The 26,469-nt window shown below is 45.0% G+C and overlaps 1 protein-coding gene and 1 long non-coding RNA gene across 6 annotated transcripts in view; one reads left to right on the top strand and one right to left on the bottom strand.

The window, feature by feature from the left end:
* LOC135234617 (TOX high mobility group box family member 2-like) overlaps positions 1–26,469 on the bottom strand; it is a 131,927-nt gene that overhangs the window by 12,489 nt on the left and 92,969 nt on the right. For 3 of the 5 annotated variants that reach the window (XM_064299411.1, XM_064299413.1, XM_064299416.1), the window contains exons 4-5: positions 12,861–13,097; positions 4,611–4,838 (exon numbers count right to left, since the gene is read on the bottom strand). In XM_064299411.1, the coding sequence (XP_064155481.1) occupies positions 4,611–4,838; positions 12,861–13,097 (465 nt within the window). The remainder of the gene's footprint in view (positions 1–4,610; positions 4,839–12,860; positions 13,098–26,469) is intronic. The other 2 variants (XM_064299414.1, XM_064299415.1) reach the window with 1 other exon arrangement.
* The window catches only part of LOC135234618 (uncharacterized), an 88,433-nt gene that overhangs the window by 28,733 nt on the left and 33,231 nt on the right, over positions 1–26,469 (top strand). The gene's annotated exons all lie outside the window — the stretch shown is intronic.

The following is a 26,469-nucleotide window of genomic DNA, read 5'->3' as shown; positions in this document are numbered from 1 at the left end:
GCGACTGGAGAGACCCGCCAGAGCAACGGGCTGTTAGAGAGAGAGAGAGAGAGAGAGAGGGAGAGAGAGAGAGAGAGACAGGAAGCCGGAGCCCCACACATCCCACGAGCCGCTAATCGCTGTGGGCGACACCATTTATCAGAGCATCTCGGCGCGGAAACGTCTTTGTTTTTCGAAATAATTGCCGATCTCCCGAGGCACCGCTGTCCTCCCGGTATTTAACGCTTCAGCTCACTGTTGGAAATGAAAACACGACGAACGCCGCGGCTATTTTTCAATGAGTGCTTACGCTCGTACTAAAACACCACCACGCCAATTTAGCCTGCGAGTAACCATTCGTCAATTGGAAAATGGAGTCTTTCTCATGAAGCGTCAAGGAAGCCTCCTTAAAAGTTTCTCATTAAATGCAGCTAGTGCTTAGTCCTAATGAGCTTAATCTGAGACCAGGGCTCATGCATATACATTTCTGCAATTAAAAGGAGCGTTCATCAAATCCAATATACTGTACTGTTTCTGAAAAAGTGTGAAAACCAAATGGCAATTAAAGATGTATATTATATATACTGTATATATATATATTAAAAAAAAAATATATATATATATATATATATATATTTATATATATATATATATGTTTCAGTGGTCGAAGATATCCACACAACCAGCATATGAAGGCCTGACCTTCACTGTAGCATTAAATCACATCTCAATGTTCTTCTTTCATCTACTGCAACCCACCAATCAGATGCATCGTTCATGTTGAATGCTGATGGTTTCAATAAACACCAGGCCCCTCCAGGAGGGAGGTGGGGGTGGGGGGGGGTTGACTCCGTTACTTCTGACCCTGTGATAACTCCCCGACTCACTTCCCCCTGAACATTTGTACAAAAGCAGCTCATTTAGCTAGCTCACATCTGGTCTGAACGCTGCATTAGCTACACTGATTTTCACGCTCCAAAACCCGTCCGCCTTTTATCAGCACTGAAAGGCCTGGACGGATAAGCGCTCTGCGTCTTTATAGTGTTGGAAAAGATGCATCAGGTGCGCCCGGTCCTCTGTAAATTCTGTGTGAGTACAGGCCTTTGTTCTGTGCCAGCAGTAAAAAACACCTGGTTCAACTAATTGTGGCCTTCAGTCAAAACCTTGATAAGTAGAAACAGGTGCTTTAGCTCAGGGCTAAAAGACTGCATCCACGCTAGCCCCTATTGGCTAAGCAGAGGCACCCCTGATATATCTTTTTTATTTGTATTTTTTTGTGGAGAAAGACAAGCGCAGATCGGCATGGTTCCTCACTGTAAAATAAGACACGGGTTGAATAATCTAGGCTATGGTGATTTATTTGTGCAACGGTGAGAAGGATGGTCGGCCACTAATTACAGAAAGGATAGAAACATCAGCTGCATAAGCTGTTGGATGAACCTCTGTCCATGAGTTAAACAAGACTAATTGGGACAAGGCCTTAAAAGCCTACAGTTCATCTCATAAAAGTGGCATAGGCTATATCAGACATCCCCCACATGGCTCATTTGAAGATGGGAAAACTCCCAGTATAAATATAGCCTGCCCCTTCTCTGACCTGTCACATTCACGGTGGGATTGCACCTGCCATCTGCAAAGCCTTATGGTCCTGCAGCCCCACCCCCATCCTCAGTCATCCCAGCCTAGCCCCCCCCCCCCCCCACACACACACAGAACACACAAGCTTGAACATCCTATTGCATATTCCTTCATCCACTTATTAGCTGCCATTTGCAAATATCAACACTGCTTGACTCCAGGTGCTACGAAAGAGGAGAATTATGGGATGTCGAGGTACAGTGTTAAGATGTATCGCATCTACACCTAAACAGGTGCAAGAATGATGAAACACAAATGCAATGGACAGTTTAATCCTCCAGTAAAAGTGGAAATATCTTTAATGCTGTTGCTGAATCCAAGTCCATTTTGAGTGGAATGCTGCGTTTATCTTAACTGCATCATTAAGTTGAACAAATTTTACTTTCTGTATTGGGAAGCCTGCAAACCTACTCTTCCAGAGGTCTTCGTATTGACCACTGGCATTGAAGGAGTTAAATTAATTATTTAAAAAAAGAAATCCGATTGGACCATTCTCTTAACATGTGGCCTTGAGGGAACTGAAGGGCGAGGTGATTGCTAATCTTGCATTCTCTGCGTGATTGAATCGCCCTGGCAACTGATATAAATAAAACGTGGGGAAATTGGGTCTTCATGTTGAAGGAGAGACACTGTGAAGACACAGCCTAGGTCAGGAGAGAATGGACAGCTCAGAAAAGAGCACACAGTCGGCCCACTCTCCAGAACGCTCCCGCTTAGAGAGGTTTTCGGGGAAAGCTCGCAGGAACATGACAAATTCGGATGATCGACTCTGGGCGGGCTGAACCTCATCACTGAGTCAAGGGTCTGGATTCTATCTCCCAGCAATGAGGGATGCGCTTTGTATTTAACTATCAGCTGTAGCTTAATGGTCAGGCTTATGCTTCTGTTTGCTTCATTTTGTCAAATGGACTGTTAGCTGAACAGTCGCTCAAATGGGCTAATATGCTGTGCAGGAAACTTTCAAGGAAGACGCACTTTCTTAATTAAATGAGTTATTCAAACTTAATGACAAAGTGCATTTTGGTTCGATTCAGTCTGGCTAAAGGCTCCTCCATTTTGCGTTTTGCAAAATGACAGATGCTTCATTGACAATCTACCTATCACTGTGGTAGCACTGGTCTGTGCTGTGGCACTCGTTCAGCTCCTCTAGTAGTCTGTGAGCCCATGTGGCATTGTACTGTAGCTTTTCTCTGGCAGGGATTAGGGAAATAAAATCACGCATTTTAATGAGAGCCCAGGGACCTACTCTCCTTCTACGATAATCCAGTCGGTGGGTCTCATTTATCAATATTTTCGTAAAACCGTGTGTAATTGTACACGGAATCGGAAACGAATGAACAAATTCCACCAGATTTATCAAACGCTATAGATACAGCTTTTTCTTCCCCCCGCATCCACCTGCATATATTGATAAATGCCAATCAAAGAGCATCTACAGAACGTGTGATTAGCCTAAATTTATGCCCCTAAAATATCATATAAGGAGCTTGGAATTCCATTGCAGGCATGGCTGATAAAAGATAAAATGAAAATAAAACTTCTCTGAAGCGGAGATTGAAGTGCTGTTAATGGAAGTACAAGCCTAAAACATAGTTTATTCAGTAGTGTAAGCACTAGAGTGTCAGGGCCGTGAAAGACTAAAGCCTGGCAAGATAAAGGGGAGAGATGCTATACAGTAAATGTAAAGCTCGACAAATGTAACACGGTGAATAACTTAATGTACAATCCAGCTATTGTAGCCATTTCATGTGTGTAGATGTGCAACTCATTCCTCTAGCACCTCCCAAAGAAACGAAGCAATGTGATAACCTTTGTGGGGAATATTTCCCAAAAAAACTGTTTTTGAACTACCTTAATAGAAAGTTGTTCCATAGGTAATTTAATGTCTTTTAACCTTTCTTGTTCTTTTTAGCTGCTAGATAGAAAGAGTGGCTAACGTGGAGAGAAAGTTCTAGGTGGAGGCAGAGATTGTATTTGTACGTCTATAGCAAGTAGCATTTGGTGACTGTCTACATATTCTTGACGACTATGAAGAAGAAAACTATTTTTGCCATCTGTCATCATCCTATAAATGTGTGAAAAACAAAAAGTACATCAGTATACAGAGAAAAAATGACACGTACATGCAAATTTGTTTATACATCAAAGGTGCTGAACTACATTATACTGGTACAACTACAATGCAGACTGACAGTGAGAAATGTGTGTTTCCTGTGCCTTTAACTGTTTAGCAGAGACGTTTAGGTAAACATTGGGTTATTTGTGGAAGTCTGTGAAATGTGCACGAATGAGTGAAACTCTTGAGGCCCAATAGCAGACCTGTGAAAATCATTAACTTAGGAACGAAGGAACTGAACGAAGAACTGTTTCAATGGACGCCAAGCATTCACAAATCAACACTGCTAAGGCCATGGGCACATTGCTGAGGCCCGGCTGTTGTCGCACTGCACACCTGGGGCTCATTTTCAAAGTCTGCTGCCCTGTCCTGGCCATGCCAATGACACAAACCCTGGCCAAATGAACCCACTCGAGCTAGATTCACTTATTCAGTTTAGCTACTGAACGTATTTCCGTGAACACCACCTCATACCCTTAAATATGGCATGAGAGCCATTGAAGGAAAAACTGCAGCCCACCACGGTGGTGGCATCAAGTTCAGAGTAACATGACCAAGGATGTTCTCCTCCTGTCCTTTGGAGGAGATGTGCAGTGTGATGTCTGCATCACACAAAAGCTTTCTGTAAGTTTTGAACCAACTATGGCTGTCGAGTTAGAGGAGGTTTACAGTGAACAGAGCTGAATAAAAAATTTAAATGCGTGTAGGAAAAAAAAAAAAACACTGAAATGAACATGCATAAGACGCGGTGCAGGAAAGAGCCTCCACAGCTGTGCATTAATCACAGCCGCCCAAGAGTCCCCACGGGAACAGCCTTGTCATCAGGGGGCGACGCGGAGCGCTTAACGAGGCGTTAATCGAAAGGGGCGGGGCTCACCTGCTTTTGCTCCTCCCCCAGGCTGTCCCACATGGACGCCACGATCTTGGAGACGTCCCCGAAGGTGGCGTTGGGGTTCTGGCCCTTGATGGCGGCCTGGGTGTCCCTGAAGAAGAGCGCGTAGGCGGAGACGGGCTTCTGCGGCTCGTTGGGGTCCTTCTTCTTCTTCTTCTTCTGCGGCTTGGGCTTCTTCATCATCTCCGATGAGGGCCGCTTCTCCCCGGCCATCTGTGGATCGTACGGACAGACAGATGGACGTTAACACCGGGGTGGTCTCAGGTCTCCTCTCCTGAGATACATCCACAGGGAGGAAAATAACAGCACAGCCACGCTTACTTTGACAAATGCAATGGAAGCATCACATTTAATGATTTACTTTATAAAAAACAATACTTTGTTCTAAACTTTGTTTTAATTTGTCCTACGTATGAGTAAAGAACATAAGCATGGACTACGGTTGGACATCTCTACCACCAAATATTTTTTGCTTAGGTTCGAGCATGTTCTTAAGTCAAAGGTTCTTGTTTGTAAGACTGAGGAAAAACATTTCTTAACTCTATGAAACGACCTTAAGCATGCGTTATGGTTGTCCATCGCATGCAATGACTTTCTGGGAATGAATAACTTGCAACAACTAGCGAAGCGATAACGCTAGCTTCTAAGAGCCATGTAGCAGTGGCCTCTGCCCACCACCAAAACGCGCCGCCTGTCTCGAGTTAGCGAGAGATAAAAAAAAGTTTACACCTCTGCACACGAGGGTCCCCGCAGCAAATCAAAACTGGCAGAGAGCAAAACAGACAGGCTTAGAGGTTTACAACGGATTGACAGGCGCGAGTTGACACTCAAAAATGAGTTTGGAGGCCTAAAGCGGAGAGGGGAGATATATGTTGACAGACAGACGCCGTGGGAGACACCTCCGCACAAGAAGACAAAGGGAGGCCGCACTGCCTAACCGCTCTCTGGAGCCACGCAGGGCTACAACAGTCAGCTTAAACCGTGAAAACACCAGGGGTTTAAGATGGCTGAGTTTACGCGGCGGCGTCGAACGAGCACCCGAAACGGAAACGTTGCACCGCGGCGAACGCGTTCCGCGATGCATCTCTATTCGCATTCTTCTTTTAACGGGTCAGCAATTCAGTGCTAGCGCTAGCAAAATAACCAGACACCTGTTCCGTAACAGAACGGTTGCCTAGTCAACATCAGTGTTCAGTCCCAAGGTTAATACAGACTCCTGGCAGTGTCTTAGAGAGTAACTTCTATTTGTTGACAGTCATCAGTTTTTTTCCCCCCTCAATCTCAATGCTGGAGTCCAGTGCAAACATTTAGTGACCCCCCTCATGGAGAAATCCCTAGTCTGGACATATCCTCAAAGCGGTTGTGAATGCCTTCAACAAAAATAAGCATTCCTGCACGCATACTGCCCCGATACGCAGACACCAAGTGACATTTTCATTTCTGTAAAAACGGTCAACTCTTCCTCAGTATCTGAAAGCGCAGCTCGCATGAATATTAAATGTGTGGTTGCGTGACCTTTTCACCACAGAGAGAGACGGCATTAAATTCCATAATATAGGCATTTAGAGAGTCAATCGCATTCTGCTATTTACACTCCGTATGTACATACATTTTCATATATAAATCCAGATCATGAAAAATATATGCACAGACACAGGTGGTTCTCAGACATACTGGTCCAATAGTCATTTTATAAATGTATTGTTTTGCATGAACAATGAACTGCCTAAAATATAATCAGCAAAAAGTTGTTTGCTGTTTTGTTACTTTCCGAAATGGAACACACTCTTCATTGAAGATAGTAGTTAAAAAACGACCATGATACTCAGTCTTCCCACTATTGTTTCTGATTAGGATGAGTAGAAAGTTGAGAAGGCGACAGATAAGGAAGAAATCACAGCTCAGCAGGCACCATGGTGGGGATCAAACCCTGCCCTGTGTTATTGGAGGGGGGGGGGGTTGTATATGGTGCTAGAGTCAGCTACCCTAGGAACTGTGCCATGCCTTTCGTGAGGACGACTCATTAATAAAGGATAAAGTACCTTTGAGGTGCAGGAAACTGAATCAGTTTGTGTACGAACACTAGCTCAAAGCAAGCTGGACTGCAGTATCTTCTGAAGAACCAGTTCGAATCAGCACCGTAAATGGTAGATGGTAAATGGACTGCATTTATATAGCGCTTTTATCCAAAGTGCTTTACAATTGATGCCTCTCATTCTCCAGAGCAGTTAGGGGTTAGGTGTCTTGCTCAAGGACACTGCGACACGCCGAGGGCGGGGTTTGAACCGGCAACCCTCCGACTGCCAGACAATCGGTCTTACCTCCTGAGCTATGTCGCCCCCGTACAGATCTACCTCATCTGTTGTCAAGTACAGAATCAGATTTTTAAAGCACTGAAGCTTACTCACAGCACACCTGGTGCGTTAATTAACGGGGGTGTCTTTTTTCCTCTCAGTTTGTGAATGCATCAGCAGAACGCTGTGAACGCCGTAATCTGATTTGTTCTGTGAGCAGGTGGAATCGTCCTATCTTACCCGCTTCGGAACTGAAGTGGGCGGAGTCCCGGCCCGATTAATCTGCAGCTCGACGTACGTAACCGCGAAGCAAAAACAGCCTGAGCGTCATGCTCGTCGACAAAATTTTCATACCCTGGCAGGCTTTTGTGTCTACGATGAAGGTGTCTTCTAAAATGGAGGCCAGACATATTTAGCAGGCTGGAAATACCTTTCACCATCATGACAATCAGTGTACAAAACTACATTTCCTCACATTGGAAACAATGCAGAATACACCATAGCTAATACATCTAGATGAGATGTTAGTTGCAAAAGTAAAGGTAGAGAAATCCAACACACCCGTAAACTAGCAAAACGCCATGGTCTTATATTCCCTAGTCATAGGAGATCCTTAAAATGGATATAGAAACAGAAATGACAGAAATGAATAATGGATTATTTACCGGCCTTGATAACCAGGATCTCCTTCAAAAATATCACAATATGTATCTCCTATTCAGTGAAAACAAAATACATCTCTCCAAGTTTATATGGAAAAACACAATCATATCAGCACAGATTCAGGAGGGGGTGGAGGGACTAAGGACCTGGACTCTGCAAAATCTATTGCTTATTCAGACTTTTAATATGCAATTTAGGATTGACATCTCTAGAAAATTGCATTCCTTAGAAATGGGATTTAAAGACATGCATCCATCATAATGAATGAAGAGGTACAGCGATGAGCTCGCTCTTAGAAAATGCATCAGTGCAAATCCCGCTGCTTTCTATGCTGGGCCTTTACGGACAGAGATGTCTGAGAGAAAAAGCGAATCGTCGTCCGCAGCGATGTTGACAGGCACCTTTTGGGATGAACCTGTGGTTTGGCAGCTCTTTGGTCCCTCTGCAAGGTGAAGTTAGCATGTACCTCTGCACATCCCGACGCAACCTTACATTTGAAATTGTATTCAGGAAACAGATTCAATGAGAAAGACCATGCATCTCGGGACACCCCGTATGCAACACGGACCTTCTCCACCCTGGCTCCCCAGTGGTGGAACGAACTCCCCGTTCCTCTACGAACCGCTCGGTCACTGTCCATTTTCCACCGTGGTCCGAAGATCCATCTTTTCAAAAATTGTACCTGGACTAGCTATCGCTACTCTGCAGGGCACTCCCAATCAATGATTGCTCTTATCATTTGAATCCTAATGTGTTCCAGTAGCACTTTCATGTTACACATGTATCTCCATCCAGCACTTGTATTGCACTTGTATCGTTATCTTGATGTTGTAGCTCGCTGCATTGCCTCCTAGTTCGACTTAACATTATTCTCTGACCTAGCCTATGCATACTGTGTGAACTGGACTTAATGTGTTAATGGCTATGAATAACTGTTACATAATGAGTATTGTACCTTATGGGACCCATGTTTTGTAGTTGTTTCAAAGACCTTCGGTATGCACTTATTGTATCGCTTTGGATAAAACCGTTTGCCAAATAAATGTAATGCAACAATAATTCAGTCATATACTGGAAATTATAATGTAGTATATTTAATAATACTTTATAATATATAGGTGGACCCTGCATATATTCTTCATTATATCCAAATATATTCATAGACATTATATGGGAGATATTGACAAAATATATTCACAGGCCAGACATTGTTATATATTGTCAGAAATTCTGAAACAATATATGCATAGACCATATATTGCTACATATTATCAGATATATTCCAGACCATAAATAAGTATATATTGTGAAATTTACTGATATGCAGTGTATTCAAGACCATACATGGTAATGTATTGCGATTCATTCTTAAATCCTAGCTATTAACAAGAAATTGAAAATTGCTATATATTGAAGCTCAGTAAATGCTAAATATACTTTTGTTATATGAGGGATGCCCCCCCCCCCCCTCCACTAACAGAAGATTACACAGAAGTTGACATTGACACACTTCCAGGTTGGTAAAGACAAGGCATTGACGGTTTTAAAATGCTTTCCTGCCTGCAAGCTCAAGCTCTTTCGGTTCTTTCCCAGGGAGAGTGTGTTTTGAGAGCGTTTGCACAGTCCCCGGTGTGTCTGGCTTTGGTAAGAGTGTCCACAGCCTATTTCTGCATACACTAGGGGCAGTGCTTCAGCTACTGCAGGGACCTCTCCGTCATCACAGCACATTAATACTTATCTAAATATGCATGTGAATCTATGCTGAACGAGCACAGTAGTACAGTACTTTTTCCTTTTTTGTCATTAGCACTCATTCATTTCTGTAATTGCTATTTATTAAAGAATTGGCTTTATTGGATTAAATTAATTGGATGTCATAAAGGCCTACATATACCACTGTAGGCCTAATGTGTAAAAAAAGAAGGCTGCTACTTTTATGAGCTTAAAGTTTTTAAAAAAGACAATGTTTTTTTTAGACAATGGAAAGATGTATTTTAAATGATAGAGATGGTATTAATACCATAAAGTGAATTCCCCTCACATTTATGATTTAAGAGCTGGCCACTCTACAGATTGCACCAAACAGTACCCCCAAGCTTAGTTTGACCATATTTTAAGCTTTCCACATAAAATGACAAAAAGCAAATAGGTTCATAAAATGTTAAAAAACCTGTGTCAAGAAAATGTAGTTTCTTAAGTTATACAATACCTGCTTCATTGGATTTATATCCAAAATAATTTATATTGGAATTATAAAGCTTGATGTGTCCTTTATCTCCTCTGAAGAGACAAAACAACATTTTATATTTTAAGTAAGCCTGCAGATCTAGCGCAGGGTGAAACAACTACACAGAATCTCAGCAGAAATCTCTGGAATGCTTCATTAAAACCTGGCGCTGATTAATTTCAGAGTTCTGTATGAGAAATTAAAAAAATAAATAAAAAAACATACAAATGGAAATTTACTTTGGTTTTGCCAAACAGAAAATTAATGAAAAGCTATTTCACAGCAAAGAGGAAGCTCCTCCATCCCCACTTCCTCCTATTTCACACCACGGTTATATTATTCCTTTTTTTTTTCTCTTTTTTTTTTTTTTGAGTGTGCGGTTTCATTAAAAAATAATCATCTTCCCTTTTATGCAATGAGGCAAAAAGTGTTTGAAATGGCATCTGCTCATTCTCCCTTTGATGTGAAAGCTGAATAAATTGGTGGGAAGCTAATGGAATGACGCACTGAAAAGGGAAATAATCTGCGGGAATAATCATTTATATTTATATACCCCTGCAGCACGCCACGCGGCGAGGTGCCTGTCAGGAGACGAGAAACACCATTTTGTGAAAGTGTACCATTCCGGGGAAAGCACATTGCGGTCTTCTGGCACGTAGATGCTGATGGATCCGTAGCAACGAGAGAAACTGACTCTCTGGCCCAAATATATAGGCTGGCTCTCGGTCGGGCCCACCCCTGCATTAAGAGAGAACCGGACGTCATCGTCCTGACGTCGCATTTTAATGAGCGCTGCGGAGCGGACAGTGATTTGTCGTACGAATCAATTTGATCAAATCAGCGAGACTACGGAGGTTTTTGAAAGCGTTCTATCTGGTTAGCTAGAGTACGTCAGCCTGTTAGCAGAAGCGCTCTGGGTCTCGTGTGAATTCGAGTGGACGCTTCTTTTCATCAGCATCTGGTTCCTGGAGCTTTTTATTCTTGCGTTCTTCCAAGTATTTAGCAGAACGCACTGTTATTCAAAGCACTGGAATAAGAGACGGGTCCAGGCAAATGAAATGGTATACCGGGAGGCAGCCTATCCAGTTGACACTGCATCCAGAGCTGATTAAACACATGCCAGCCATTATGGGAACTACAACTACCAGCACAATGCAACCACTGTTGCTGGGTGACATCCAACCAGGGTTTGCACACAGGTCCTCTGTGACATCACTGTGCAATTAACCGTGGATCACATTCGCTGCAACACAACACTACCTAACAGTAACATAATAGTGTTCTGACGAAGACACTCAACGTGTTGTAATGTTACTTTCCTTGAATTCAAATGAGTCAGAATAATAAATGCTTTTCTGTAATCCAACCGTAATGCCGTATCCCCAAAAGCATGTTAAAATCTATAATGTCATGACAACATAACAAGACTAAACAAAGTGCTTGCACACCTCTTTTCCTACGTATGGGCATTTGGTAGTTTAGGAGAGCAGGTAGAGAGGGCCTGAAGTACAGTGTGTTTCTGTAAATGGATTCCACTTAAACTCCACATTTATCTTGACGGCCACGTGGTCATTAAAAAAAGAAGAAAAAAAGAAAAAAAATTCTGCAGCTTCCAGTCAAGAAGGGACCCAGTAATTTGATTTTAGACATGTTTGGAAGGAAAAAGCAAACGCAACAGAACCGGGAAGAACTCATTTGTTGTATCCACTGAGAGAGAAACAAACCTCTGGAGGGGAAAAAAACAACACTAAACCAAAAACATGATGCACAATGACATCGCAGTAGTTAGGTGCACTCCAAAAATGCACAGAAGTGAATGCCCAACGTCCCACGTGTCCTGAGAGTGTTGTTTGTTAAAAATAACAAAATCACCAATCAGGAATTTCAGGAGCATGTACAATTTACAGAGGTGAACACTAGGTGTCACTGTTCAGCCTCTCTGTGGCGAAAGAGGTGAGCAACAGTACCGACTATTTATCTCACTGCATTGCAGGTGCTCAGATGAAATCCAGAAAACCTCCTCCACGAGTTTGGGGGCGGAATAATCCGCACGCCGGCGATATTACGCAACGCGCCGGCATCGAGCGCGCACGCCGCCCGCAATCAGGTCCGCGTGCGGGGCCGTCCCCGCGGATGTCAGATGTCACAAACTAATCAGCGCCCCGCCTCGCTGTGGAACCGACTGATTGGACGTACTCCCACCGGTGAGACAAGGAGAGAGGAAAACCCCTCTCGTCACCATAACACCCCCCCCCCCCCCCACATTTTTTTCTTGCTGCTGAAACAGGAAGGAGCGTCACGGCCTGGCACAAGCGTTCCAAATTTACCCTGTGAGACGGGAGAGGCCGAGAGCGGAGGGCGAGTTCGGAGAGCTCGAAACGCAGACCCTTTCCACAAGTTCTGCGCAGCCAATATGGCTCCTCCCTCAGGTTGTTTGGTAAATAGGCCGAGTTGCGCATTTTTGAACTGGCAAACGCTTCGGGCAGATTTGCTGGGCAGTTTTTGTTTTGCGCAGAAGCTAAGAAACTCTTTAACAACAGCCGGCTGAAGAGGATGGAGGCAGGTTTCCCAACTCTCGTTTGGATATAAATTTGTAAGAAACCTGCCCTGATGTGTGGTCGCCCTAGTCACGGGAATGGCCAAGATGCTGTGATTGTCGAGCAGACGGTTGTGTATTTTGGTGTTGTGAAAAGGGGGATATTCCACAGATTGCATACCAGCAGGAATGCTGGGTGGAGATTCATATTTATATAAAAATTTTTAGTTTTGGGATTAATAAGAAGGTTTCTGTTGACAGTGAGCAGCAAACTGTGTGAAGTCCGTTTCACAAATTTGGTGCATTTACTTTATTCAGTTTCATTTGGCTGAACTCTCTTAATTGTCCGCTGCTTCGCCTTGTTTGTTTTTGTTAAGGGGCCAAGCCCTGGGCGCCACCTCCTGGACGGGACCAACATTGCCACTTGGTACGTCAAAATAGTATTTTTGCCATACACTGCAGACCCTCGCACCCCTCCCCGTTTTTAGACAAGAAAAATCTTTCCACTCTTGTACCTTGGTATGGCAATCAGTTTCCTCTTCCTGGGTGGAGCCGGAGGGGGAGGGCGTGGCTGATTTACTTCCTGGAGGTGAGGGGGAACCGTAGGGAGGGGCACCTCGCAGGCCAATCTGAGAGCTCAGCTGGGACAGAGCGCCCATGTGATGGGCCAGTATCCTAGGTGATCGGTTTATCAGGGGGCTCTGATGGGCGGAGTCAAAATGCAGACCATCTTGGCGAGCCATCTCCTGGATCTGGGGTGAGAGAAGAAGAGGAGCTTTACTAAACTTTCCCCGTCTCCAATTGGCCGCTGCAGAACATGTGACCTCCTGCGGAGGGAGGGGTTTGGGGGAGGGTCTCATTTTTCTGTTTGGCGGGAGAGCAGAGCATTTTGGGTTTTGGGGTGGGAACAGAGCTGTGGGCCTTTGGGTGATACTGTAAGCCTGTGCCTGACTGGAATCAAACTCTACCCAGCATCCCCTTCTGGTCTTTGTAAAAACCAAATGGTGTGAAAACCCAGGGCTTATCAAACAGAGGGAGGCAATGGAGCAGTGTTTCTACACACAAAGAATTTAAGTGATAAAATGAGGCTCCGTACACAAAAACGAGCAAGAGATGAACCCCACGTCCAGTTTCACCCCGGTATCTCACCAGCACACTCTGGAACTCACACACTTTCTCACCAGCACACCCTGGATCTCCCGCGGTTCCTTACCAGCGCACCCAACAACTCTAGCGTCTAGCATGCGGGGGCTAACAGCACACTTTGCTGCTGAAGTGCCAGGAGGATACAGAACCACACAGGTAGAGAGTTCATCAAACTACAGCAGGTCAAGGATCACCGTACGTACTTCGCCAAAAATGGTAGCGTAGAGTTGTATGTAATCGCAGAAAAAAGTAAACGCATTCCACTCTGCCCTTGGGGAAAGTCCCACATGATATGAGTGATGGGTTTACGGTGTCTCCCAACTCCTGGATGCCACTGGTCCTGCGCAAGGAATATAGAACCCCCCAAACCCTGGTGCTGAAACCATCTCTCAGCACATCTATCTCTCCCAAAATCCACCTTAGTTTTGTTACACTGACTGCGGAATGAAGGCGGTGGATATATGGTGAATATATGGTGGATATATGGTGTCAGAATGAATTCAGTCTAGGTGAAAACAAAATTAAAGCTCACGACCCTCCACTGAGACGACACTGTATAAGCCTCATCAATTCCTGAACTTCAGGCCCTATCCACTATTTTTTCCTACTTCCTTGCAACATCTTTCCAAAATCTTTCCCCCTGAGGGATACGAGTGGCAGGCCAACTTAGGAACGCCCCCTTTTGGAGAACGTATCAGCTGCACCTTTCACTTCCAGCCATTTTTTAAAACCGATTCAGTTAGTAAGTTTTTTTTATTTTTTATTATACACCGAAAGAACAAAATTAGAGGGTTTAAGTAAACCCTGCTGAGCCTGTGAGAGTTGGCATCAGCGTCGCAGTGAGACGCACGCCAGCGCCGCCGTGCCCGACATCACCGGCCTCTCGGCTGCTGCCGGGGCATTTGCGTCAACGCGCATCGGCTAAATTACACGCTTATTAAATTAAATAAAAAACTGCCATCAGTTCTTACGTTCGGGTCCCGACAGCACAGCACAGCACAGCCCACCTTTGTGCTCGGGGTGGGGTGGGGTGCGGTGGGGGGGGGTTGGGGGGGGGGCGCACGAGAAAAAAAAAAAGTATTTTCCGTGGCGACCGCAACATTAACGAGCCGAACGGAAGAGCTAACTAATCAGCGCAAATTGCCGAGCCGCGCCCGGCGATTCGTTAATCTGGCGAAACGTTGGCGAGTAAAAAAACTAATTAGATTAACACCGCGCTAACAAGACGGGGCTGGGAGGCCCCCGCAGACCTGATCTTAATAAACAGCGCTAAAAGATTGCGCGGCACGGGGACCGGCGTTCGCAGCTTTTTTTTTAATTGGCCCCAGTGGGTCGCCGGTGTAAAAATGCGGCGGCGGCAGAGGCTACGAAAGAAAACCGAAAAAAATTTTTTTGCTACCGCGACCGGCTACGTTTTTTTTTCCAGAGCGCCGCATTTTCCCTTGCCTCTGTGGCCGACAACAAAAGGGCCCCCGATCGAACAAAAGCATTCCTCCTCCCTACATTTCACCCCCCCCCTTTCCCCCCCCCCCCCCCTTACCCAACATTTAAATAATAATTCAGAACGCCATCGCTCCAATTTCCAAACACGCTGAAGTGGGCTTTGGAAAAAAAAAAAAAAATCCATTAATTTTCTATTTTGTGCAGAGAAGCCCCCTTTTTTTGTGGAGGTTTCACAAACCAAGAAGCACTGAAAAACCAATTAATCAAACATGAATGGCCTATCGTTGCCAGAGACCGGGCTATTTCCATAGCAACAGCCTCGGGGTAGAATCCTCACCCTTTAAGCTGGGCCCATAACGTCTCTCCACAAACAACACAAACAGGCAGCTGAGGGAGCGGAAAAGAACCAGACCGGGATGTTTTATTTCCCGTAATAAAGTGCTCTGAAGATTAAGGTATGGGGAGATTTTAGGAAATGAATAAATAACAAGGAGACCCAGTTCTGTTCTCTTTATCGAAAGAGAACCATTTATAGCTTTTCAGCCAGCTTTGATTCTCTTCAGTTTCTCTCCTGTCAGGCGTTCTGATGGAGAGGTTGGTTTAAATTCTGCCTTTCCTGCACTCTCTGTTCATCTGAATGCTTTTTTAAATGCTGACAGCAGCAATGATCAACACATCTAAGGAGTCCAGGCAGGTAACACTGGAGAAAATGTTAAAGAAACACAAATCATCTCAGCTGTGGTTGAAGCTGCCTCCCCTTTTATGGCCTTAATTTTCTCCATAGATATCCCAGAAAGGACCTTTTTTTTGTGTGTGTGTATGTGTGTGTGTGTTTGTGTGTGTGTGTGAGGAGGAAAAGAGTATAAAAACTGAGGGGGAAAAGAACAAAAAATCCTGACAGGTCATTGCCCGTATTTTCAAAAACCTTTAGCAGACTTTCACTCTGAGCCTTGTTTTGGATCGACATAATCTCAAATTCCATCGTCTTCGACAACCTTAAAGTTAAAGCAAGCCAGCGTTTCAAAACTCCCAGTTTGCCGCATACGGCACCCAAGGAGGCAGTAGGCTTGCTTCTCCACGTTTGAGCTTTTCAGAGCCCTGTCTCTGGCTGCTGCTCTCAGCTAAAGCAGGCCATGTGACTGCTCTACAAACATTATGGAAGAATATTAGAATGGTTGTTGGTTGCCATAGGTACTGTATGGTAATCGCTCGATGATGTCATCTGCAGAAGGGGGAAGGGGAGGCTGATGTCTAGGCAACTTGCTTTGTTAGACTCCCCCGATGCATTGCTCGTCCAGGTTGAAAGGTGGCAAAAAGGTAGAGTTTCGGTCCATTGCCAAGCCTGGAAGCGCTTGTTTTTCCCCTCGCAAATGTTTCATTTAATGGTCTGAGGAACATTTCGGCGTGACACGGAACACGTCCCGCGGGACTGACCACCGGCACGCTCCCGTGTGCTCCACGCGTGCACACGGACCGGCACGCGCGCAGCCGCATAGACACGGATGCAGTAAAGCACCCATCATACACATATTCACGTCGGGTCTAATTTTGCGGTATTATTCGTTAAAGATTGCTTACTTGATTTTGCAGCTGGTCGCATTTTTTTTCCATTATTATATTAGAGTATATTTTGCCTGTTACTGTATGAATGTAGTTATTGATTTTTCCAGGTCATCAGTATTTATACCTTTTGATACATCGTTATACATACAGTCAAATCCCCTTCTTTTGCACCAATGAGGACCATAGTGTATCAGTTAATCATTGTGTTGATCTTAATGTAAATACAGTGCAATGTTGAGCATGAAGCTAAAATAAAGACTAAGAGGCAATGTGAGTTTACCTGCAGATATATTCCAAAAATGGAATAATGGGAAGCCATGATCAGTGTTTTCATCCCATCTTTTAAAATATTAATATCAGGTGTAATTGTGTTAATGGGAAAATGTTTAAATGTGATCACTTCCTTTTATAACAGATTCATTTAAAAAGACACACTTTAAATAATGACACCATGATAACCGTGCACTTACGATTTCAAGATGAACAAAAAAGTGAGAGATTAATCAGGACAAAATTAAATATCCACTTAGTGAGGCAATTTAGGAAATACTGTGGTGAGAAAAGGTTGCTAAAACAAAACGACATGCACTGCCCCAAACTGTGTTTTCAGTGTAAACGTGCGAGCGCGTAAATTCAGCGCGTCTTCTATTTGTACCAAGCACTGAGCAAAAGCACTGTTTTAACTGGAACATATCTGCATTTACTGGGATGGTAGGTATGTCATCCACCAAGTTATGTCTTTCTATTGCAAACACCACATTTTAAAATTAATGTTAGCTTGGCATAGCTTGGCATAGGATCATCAACCAACATACAAACAATTAGTAGGTCTATCATGTATACAATAACCCATTAGAAACACACCATAATCTATTTAAAAACATGACAAACACTTTCATTTATTTGTCATTGCCTATGTATTTCTTTGAGCTAGAATGTATGTGTGTTTGCATGTATGTATGCATGTGCTGTATGCATGTCTCTCTCTAGATTTAATTATCTCATGGTTAATACATTTATATGCATTAGTATCATCAGTTACCCACAACAAACAGTACAAAAATAAACGATATGTCAACAAAAACACATTTTTAATGCACAAAAATGGCAAGTTATTCACACATTGTAAAATCTAGGCCTGCCATTAAAAGTCTTGATGTGGCCAAAATGAGGCCAAGCTACAACGAACGATATTGTTTTAGCTCACGCAAATTAAACAAGCGGCATTCCAAAGCAATGATTGCTTTCAGTGGCAGGGCACCCGGCAGGTGACTCATTTTGGGGGGCTGTGCACCTGCAACCCCGTTTAGTCAAGGAATATTTTCTGCACTCCATCTGTGTGCCCGACCAAGCGCTGTCCCTGCGTTTCCATTGTCGCAGATTGGCTCTGGTGTCCCAGTAACAACCAAAAAGCCAATAAAAACCAAGCTGGGTTCCGCCAGCCCCTCCCCCTCTGCGATGCCTCGCAGTGAACATTAAACCACTGAACGCCTAGCTCCGCCCTCCGGTGGGGGGGGTCTGTCACCACGGACTTTAGCCACTTCTCAGTGACATATTTAATGCTGCAGTGCCAGGGATGATGTAACGGGGTCTGCCTTTGGCTTCCGGGTCATAATGGGCCTCATCACAGGGGGTGGTGGGGAAGGAGTATTTCTGTAGATATCAGCACCGTTTGCCAGCTGAGGCGCTCCCAGCACCCACACCCCCCGTGTGTGAGGAGATGCCCCCACCCCCCATGTGTGTGGGAATACCTAGAGACAGCGAGGCTGGCACACAGCGCTGCTGCTGGGGGGGGGGGACACGTCATGTCGCGGAGACGCGGCTGGGTTTCTTCATTTGCTCGCTGAGTTGTCTCCGTACGCAGCAGCCCCGGCGGGTAAGAGGAATGCCCCCGCTGCTGTTGTGTTATAAAAACCGCGTGGCGCTCCGGAGATTTTCGGCGTCGAGTTATCGCGGGGCGCGTGGATGAGTCCGCCGGGCCCAGCGCCTGCCAAACGGAGCCGGCGCGGCGTGGCGGGGGGGGGCGCGGCGGGGGGGGGGGGGGGGACTCCTGAGCGGCCCCGAGCGGCCCTGCCCCAGCGCGCCGCCGCTATCTTGTCGAGAAGCAGCAGCTTACTCACACAGGTTCACAGTTGCTATTGTAAAACCACAGAGCATTTAATTGAAACAAATGACTATAATAATACAACATTATCCCCTCAGGCTCGCCGCCACGGCAGCTTTAATTACTGCTGTGCTGAGTGCTCGCTGCTGATCCTTCAAAGGAACAGCCAACACATTTTAAACAGGAATCGGGCGTGCGCGCTCTCCATCTCTCTCTCTGTCACGCTCCCTCACTCTCTCTCTATTTCTCTTCCCCACTCTCACGCTCCCTCACTCTCTCTATTTCTCTTCCCCACTCTCACTCTCTCCCAAACTCCCTCACTCTCTCTCTCACTCGCTCTCTCTCTCACGCTCCCTCACTCTCGCTATTTCTCTTCCCCACTCTCACTCTCTCCCAAACTCCCTCACTCTCTCTCATTCTCTCCTCACTCTCACCTCCTCACTCTCTCTCTATTTCTCTTCCCACTCTCACTCTCTCCCAAACTCCCTCACTCTCTCTCTCTCTCCCTCCCCTCCACTCTCTCTCTATTACTCTTCCCACTCTCACTCTCTCCAAACTCCCTCACTCTCTCTCTCTCTCACGCTCCCTCACTCTCTCTCTATTACTCTTCCCCACTCTCACTCTCTCCCAAACTCCCTCACTCTCTCTCTCTCTCACGCTCCCTCACTCTCTCTCTATTACTCTTCCCCACTCTCACTCTCTCTCAAACTCCCTCACTCTCTCTCTTTCACGCTCCCTCACTCTCTATTTCTCTTCCCCACTCTCACGCTCCCTCACTCTCTCTAGTTCTCTTCCCCCTCATCCTCTCCTCTCTTCTCTCTCCTCTTCTCTTTCTCTCCTCTCCTCTCTCCTCACTCTCTCTCTCTCTCTACTCCTCTCTCCATTTTCAATCCCTCCCTCTTTTACTCCCCTCTCCATTTGTTAATCCTCCTTTTCCTCTTTCCCTTGATTTTCTTATTGATTGAGTCTCTCTTTCTCTTTGACTCGGCTTGTCTTTCTCTGGCTGCACGTATGAAACAAACAGGGTCCCTCACAACTGCCACCGGAGCCTTCCCTCTCTCCCATAAAGCCACGCCCACCCCCACCCCTTCCCCGTGTTTCCCATACAGCACCTCTGTGACCTGGTGTCTGTTTCCATCCAGAAGATGTGACTAGGCAGGCCACACCCCCCACTAGGCAGGCCACACCCCTTTCCTCTGACAGGCATAATAACTGTACAATTAATGGCATTTCTGAATGAACATACACATCGGCAACATGCCAGCAACATACCCGTCTGATCGTGAATGCCAGAGTAAAGGGGTCACTGGGGAGTGGTGAGGTATGGTCATGCCTATTGACTGAATCCCTTACCTTCCCTGGGTACTGCTAAAGCTAACTGTGCCACATGGGATAGCAGTCCCATTTGGTCCTGTGGGGGGCCCATCCATGCGCTGGAACAGGATGAACCAACCTGCAGCCACACGGATACCATTTAAGGCTGGAAACATATTTTACTGAAGTAACGGGAACACGTACGCACGATGGCTGTCATACGTACCCTGCAGTCTCTCTGAGCGTTCTTTGTGCACGCCCTCAAAAATAAACGCTACGCGCCTGCAAGGTGCAATACCCACGCACACCAAGGTGGCAGCACACATTTTCTGCCTGGTGACGTGACTGGACATACCTTTTAAACGTCCAGTCGGACAAAAAGCAGACGAGCATGTGAACAATGTCGTTCGAGACGCAGCCACTTCACGTAGCTATACATAGCGCACTAAAATTCAAGTATGTTTCCAGCCTGAGAAGACTGAAACGTCAACACTGCGTGTACTTTGAGCTCTGCTCAACAGTGCATTATTTAGTGCACTGCTCTTAATGCACTTGCAGTAGTTGAGTGAATATTGCCTCTGAAAGAGCCAGTTCAAGTTAACAATCTACTGTCCACATTTAATTGTTTACCCTTGCGCTAATTCCGGGAAGACAGTTAATGTGACGTTGAACTTCAAATCTCTTTGGCCGCGCCATCATAAATTATTCATCAGTCCTAACAACAGTTCCCAGTGGTAATTTAAATTAACGGCCATGCATATTCATCAAGTGTAATGAATATGGATTTGTTTTTAATGTTAGGTCATTCAGTGATGCACATTCGTGGCCCTTCTATTTATGCTAACCTGTTACACCCTCACAAAAAAAAAAAATCCTTGTTTACAAGTGTGTATATTTAGGCAGTAACATTCAGCCACGAGCCCTAGCAACACTTTAACTGAAAAGTCTTTCGCCCCTGAGAAAATGTGCCATTTTTCTTTCTCTGGTGTATAAAATGTCATCGCTAGGCATACGTCTTTTTGCAATACGAAAACCCATTTGAAAAGAAAGCCCTTCCACCTGTACCATATAGCTGATTTATACAGAAACAGTGGTGGCCTCTCTAATACCTATTTTGTTCAAGGGCAATGGTGCAATTAAAATGTGGCAGTGCTTTAGGCCAGTATTGATGGATCTGCCATTTTGCTTTCCACATTTGGGTTACTCATTTTCAGGAGCAGCTCCTGTGCAGGGTTTGAGAAAATGCTTTCGCCCAGGAAATATGTATTTCATAGTCTAATTCCTTTCACTCAAAGCAGTCTGCTGCTTCCTCAGAGAGGTGCAAATGTTTTTTTTTTCTCTCTCTCTCTCTCACGGCAGTTACTGCTGGTTCAGCATGTTCCTAACGAGCCCGCTTCAAATCGCACCTCGTATAAAAGAATCGTTCTGCTGAAATGATGATTTCTAATTCCGCCTCTTTAGAGGTTTGAACCGACCGAACCGAAAGCGAGAAAAAAAAAAAGAGCTTCTTTTAATTTCCGCCGCTGCGGGAATATTTCAGCACGGCTGCGGTTACGGCTTTCTTGCAACCGTGGGAGACATCTTGAACGTTCAGGGCTGAGATGGTAAAACTCCACAGTGCGGTCAGCAAACAGTCATTAAGTCCTACCGTTGCCGTTAGTCGCTCTCTCTCTCTCTCCCATTGGCTGAGGTAATGCATTGCGTTTCTGACAGCGCGTCTCCCTGACGCATTTGAGCGTTAAGCGGTTCTCTTTCCTCTCCCAGGGTGACAGAGAAGGTTACCCACGGCGGAAACCTCAGCACATTTGAATAAAACCGTTTTTTTTTAATGTTTTGTAATGTAATCTTGGCTTTATGTCATATCCATTTGCGAGATTCAGTTACACCGAAAACGCAAACCCGCAGCCAGCCAATGTCGATTGTCAATCTTGACGCGGCGCGTTCAATCATTTCTCGGAAACGGCTGCTTTTTCACTGTCGACCGTACGCATGCGAAATATCCTAACCGGCAAATCCCCCAGGTTGCACAAAACCGGAACTTAAATCAGTGCAACCTAACAGTCTGTGGTTTGGCCGAGGCCATCAGCAGCCAGAAACGCTGGTGTGCGTTTTCACAAGGCGGCTCCGATAATGAGGCCGACTGCTGTACTTATGTCTCGGCAGTCCCTTCCTCCCCAAAATCGCCCTAATTCCACCCGTCGAGCGTTTTGATGTTTAAACATCTTGATGAACCCCCAGGGAAGTGTCTCTCACGTTCTTCAAGGCCGCTGCAGGGGAATACCTTTCCAAAAAAGAAGGGACAGGATCTTAAAAAGGCAGGGTCCCCCGTGTAAATAATGCCCTAACCAACTAGACCTAGACTGCCTCGTAATTCTCTCTATCTCTCTCTCCCACCTTCAGGATCATTGTGACAACAACAAATGACACTGTCAGCCTGTGTAGATGGGTTTGGTGTGAGATGGTTTAACTGTAGGCAGAGACAGCTCACCAGGCCGCCATGTTGGTTGAAGAGAAAAAGGACGTGTGAAGCCCATGGTGGGTTCATTTAACCCAGAAAGTGCTGCCAAATGCAAATCACATAAAAGCTCTGAGAAATACTTTATTTTTCTCAATTTTACATTTAATCATCCACAAAACACAAAAAGAATGTGTTTCTTCATTGCGTTTTCTTCGTAAAGATGTTGGACAGCACAGTGGTGTCAGTGGTTAATACTGTTGCCACTGCACCACTGGCCCAGCCAGCCGGATCCTCTTGGTGTGGAGATTGCATGCCAGGTTAAGTATACCCCTGCCCTTGACCAAGGCACTTGCCACAGAATGGACTTGCATTTATATAGCGCTTTTATCCAAAGCGCTTTACAATTGATGCCTCTCATTCACCCATTCACACGCACACTCACACACCAACAGTGAAAGGCTGCCATGCAAGGTACCAATCAGCTCGTTGGAAGCAATTAGGGGTTAGGTGTCTTGCTCAGGTGTCACGCCCAGGGCGGGGGATCGAACCAGCAACCCTCCGACTGCCAGACAACTGCTCTTACCTCCTGAGCTATGTCACTCCAGAACTGGAGTTGGGCCCTGGGCACTGTACTGTGGCTGCCCACTACTCCTGAGTAATGATGGGTTACCCCACGGGGTTCAGTAAAGCCTGTCTTACCTATCTTTATGCATGCTGTTCCAGTTCCTTCAGCATGCTCTGAAACAGACAGGAACTCTCAGTTTAAACCCGACTGGCTAAATTTGTCTCCCTGAATCCTATGCATCTCCGTACACAGAATATCTCTGATTTGGCCATTTCTTGTAAAATGGTCCTTCGTCTGACTCTGCCAGTGGGCAGGGTTTCCTGGATTGAGGTGGCAGTGAGGAAACTAAAGGAGGTAGATGGTGGCTGTGGCAAGCAGATGCAAGTGCAGCACAGCGGGAGTATCCCGGCTGGAGAGAGGGTGGATTTTCTGGGGCTCCGCCTACACATTTCTACAGTCCTGAAAAGCGGTCTGTAACAGAACATTCCATCTCTGTGTGCTAATGAAGCTAAAATTAAAAGCGCCCTGATTGGCTGCTTCAGTGCGAATATACATGAAAGGATTTGGCCAATGACCTATCTGCAGCATGGACATCACAAATCCTCCTGTCGTCTACATGGCAGGTGAAGATGCCTCCCATAAAGATAAATGAGTGAATATGCCCTGTGGTTAATTTTTGGGCAAGCACTTGTTTCCTCATCTGTGACGGAATCAGATTATCTGTCAGACCTTAGTAGTTGCTCCCCAAAACATTGAGCAGGACCATATGTACTCTGTAAGAGTCGATTTCACACTGGACATTTAACTGTGCAGGTCTGTTTCCATTTTTGTCCAAATGCAAGAACCGTGAGCGACAGCGCGCGGGCGCCCACAATGCACCTGCCACACAATGAGCCTGCACAGACTTCGGCTGCGTTTACACACGGCAGAAACCCAGAGATAAACTGCGGTCATAGGCAGTTGTCTCGTACCCGAGCCAAGGGCACAGTCATTCAAAGCCCGATATTTTTCCACATGCTACATTCCAGAATATTCTGTCGGAGAGGCGTGCGTGTCGAGGCGTCGGTGGAATACAAAAGCTACATGCGTGTCTGGGCACGTTTATTTAACATGTTTCTTCCGTGCGAATAAAGCTGAGCCACCTATGCATTTTATAATTTACTGTGATATTGAAAAGACCAAAAAATGAAGGACCATAACCATCGTTTGTTCAGTTCATTTACTATCAATGCCAATATGATGCTACCGATCTTATGGGACACAAATGTAAAACAAACCTCGTTTTTTAAACTCAGTCCAAAGGCTAATGAGAAATGAAAATGTATTTTTTAAACACAATGCAATCAAAAACAACTTTCAATTTCTATGAAAATACTTCTCTACGCTACTGCTCTACTTAATGTACAGAGCTACAGACTATCCCAAAAAACGAAATTAACCCCCCCCCCACCCTCCCTTTTCCCTAGAGATAATAAAAGAATTGAATTTTTTCTTATCGGTCATCTATTTTTTTCCCAGAGTAAGCTATTACTTGCTACCTCTGGTTGCTAGGCAACAGGAAATATTAATAGCAGCTTTTATTAGCCTTGCCTCACCAGAGGAGTACTAAAATGAGGAAGTGGAAAACATGAATGTGTTACATAAATCTCTAGACCTTTCAGGGTTCGCACAAGTCTCTGTTTGTGCGATGATTTATCGCCATGATGCTTCATTTATGAGAAAAGAGCGTACGCGATAGGAAAATGGAACATTACCCTGAAGGACTATTTGAAAATAAATAATTGCAAAGGTGAAAAGAAAGCTGTTTAAAAAACAGAGTTCTTTCTCTGCCGAGATTTTATTGGTCTATTACGCCGAGAATGAAAAAAATAAGAGGCGCATTGGATTTTCTCCCTCGTTTAGTTTTTCCTTCTCTCTGGAAGCAATATAAATTCATCAATTTAATACGAAGCATTCCCAATAAAATGGTTTGCAGGGCACTCTTCCATCAGAACAGAAAGGAGACCAAACGCATCCATTTCAACAGGGCCCGTAATTCCCCCCAACAAGATTGTCTGTATAATGAATGCGAGCAAGGCCTAAACGTTATGACAACGCTTATCTGCATCGGCCAACGGTTTCGTATTTACAATGCAACACGCCCCGCTATTAATAACCCTCAGCTGTAGCTTAACCGCCACCGAAAACTCGATGAACATTAGTAAAAGCTGAGTGAGTTATCAATGAGTTTAAGCGATTAAGGCAGCCCTAACGAACAAAGTGGGGACAATTCGGTTACACTAGCTGGTTGGTTTAATAGCAATCTCGCTCTCACTCTCTCTCTCTCTCTTTCTCTCTCTCCCTCTTTCTCTCTCTGTCCCTCTCTCTCTGTCTCCATTAGGCATCAGAGAGAGGGAACTCTAGAGCTGTGCACAAATTACACTCTTGTTGGAAGACCCCCTCCCCCACAAATTACACTCTTGTTGGAAGAAAGCTACCCCCACCCACCCGCGCGCACAGTTTTCTGCGTATCATCGTGATTGCTTTATGTTCTCAGGGAAGCCTCTTGCTCTTGAACGAGCCAGTCGGCGAACAGCAGTCAGGTGCAAATCTATTTCAGCTCCGTTGTCGAGCGTGGCCACTGTTTGAAATGAAAATCTTGAAATAAATATTTTTATGGATCACACAGCTACAGACCCCATGCATTTTAAAATGCTTTCTTTAATTGCATGTCTACCTATTGCTTCAGCTGGGTCTTTTTATGAACTAAGAGCCTCTCACACGTGCCTTACTCCAGTGAGTGATGGAAAAGAAATTGGCTGCTTTGAATGAACACATTTCTTAAGTAGCTGCAGCCTCTCGATCAATATTCCAATTTCTCCCTCCACTGCCTTGCAATTGTGGAGGAATGTATGCTGCCATGCAAATAACACACACACACACACACACACTTTCATACACACATACATGCTCGTACAACACACACATGCACACACACGTACGCACGCACACACATGCACCACACACAAACACACACACACATTCTTGTTAGACTGTACAGAAACACACACACGCACGCATGCATGCACGCACGCACACACTCATGCATGCGCCACACACAGACATGCACATGCACACCACACACACACACACACAAACACACTCTCTGTCACATGTACTCCTGGTACACACAGTCTCAGTTAAACAGACACTTGCTCACAAACATGCACACATGCACTCTCTGTCACACAATCCACAAACTCTGTCACATACTCACACATGCACACACACACACACACACATATGTTGTTGTTGACTTGTACACACACACACACACATTGTTTACATGTTTGTTATTATGGTCTGTTATCACTGTCCGACAGCCAGACCCTTCCAAACAATTATGGCCCAAATTGTGTGGGTGCACTTTTCTAGAAAATGCATTAGACCCAATTAAATACAGATATACGCTATACAATGGGTGAGCATTTTTAGCATGAATATTTATAATACAAAGTTACATTTAAATGAGATGAAAGTATACGATGTTGA

Source organism: Anguilla rostrata, chromosome 11, assembly GCF_018555375.3.
Source record: "Anguilla rostrata isolate EN2019 chromosome 11, ASM1855537v3, whole genome shotgun sequence".
Classification (NCBI taxonomy): domain Eukaryota; kingdom Metazoa; phylum Chordata; class Actinopteri; order Anguilliformes; family Anguillidae; genus Anguilla; species Anguilla rostrata.
This window is presented reverse-complemented; position numbering and strand designations above follow the sequence as displayed.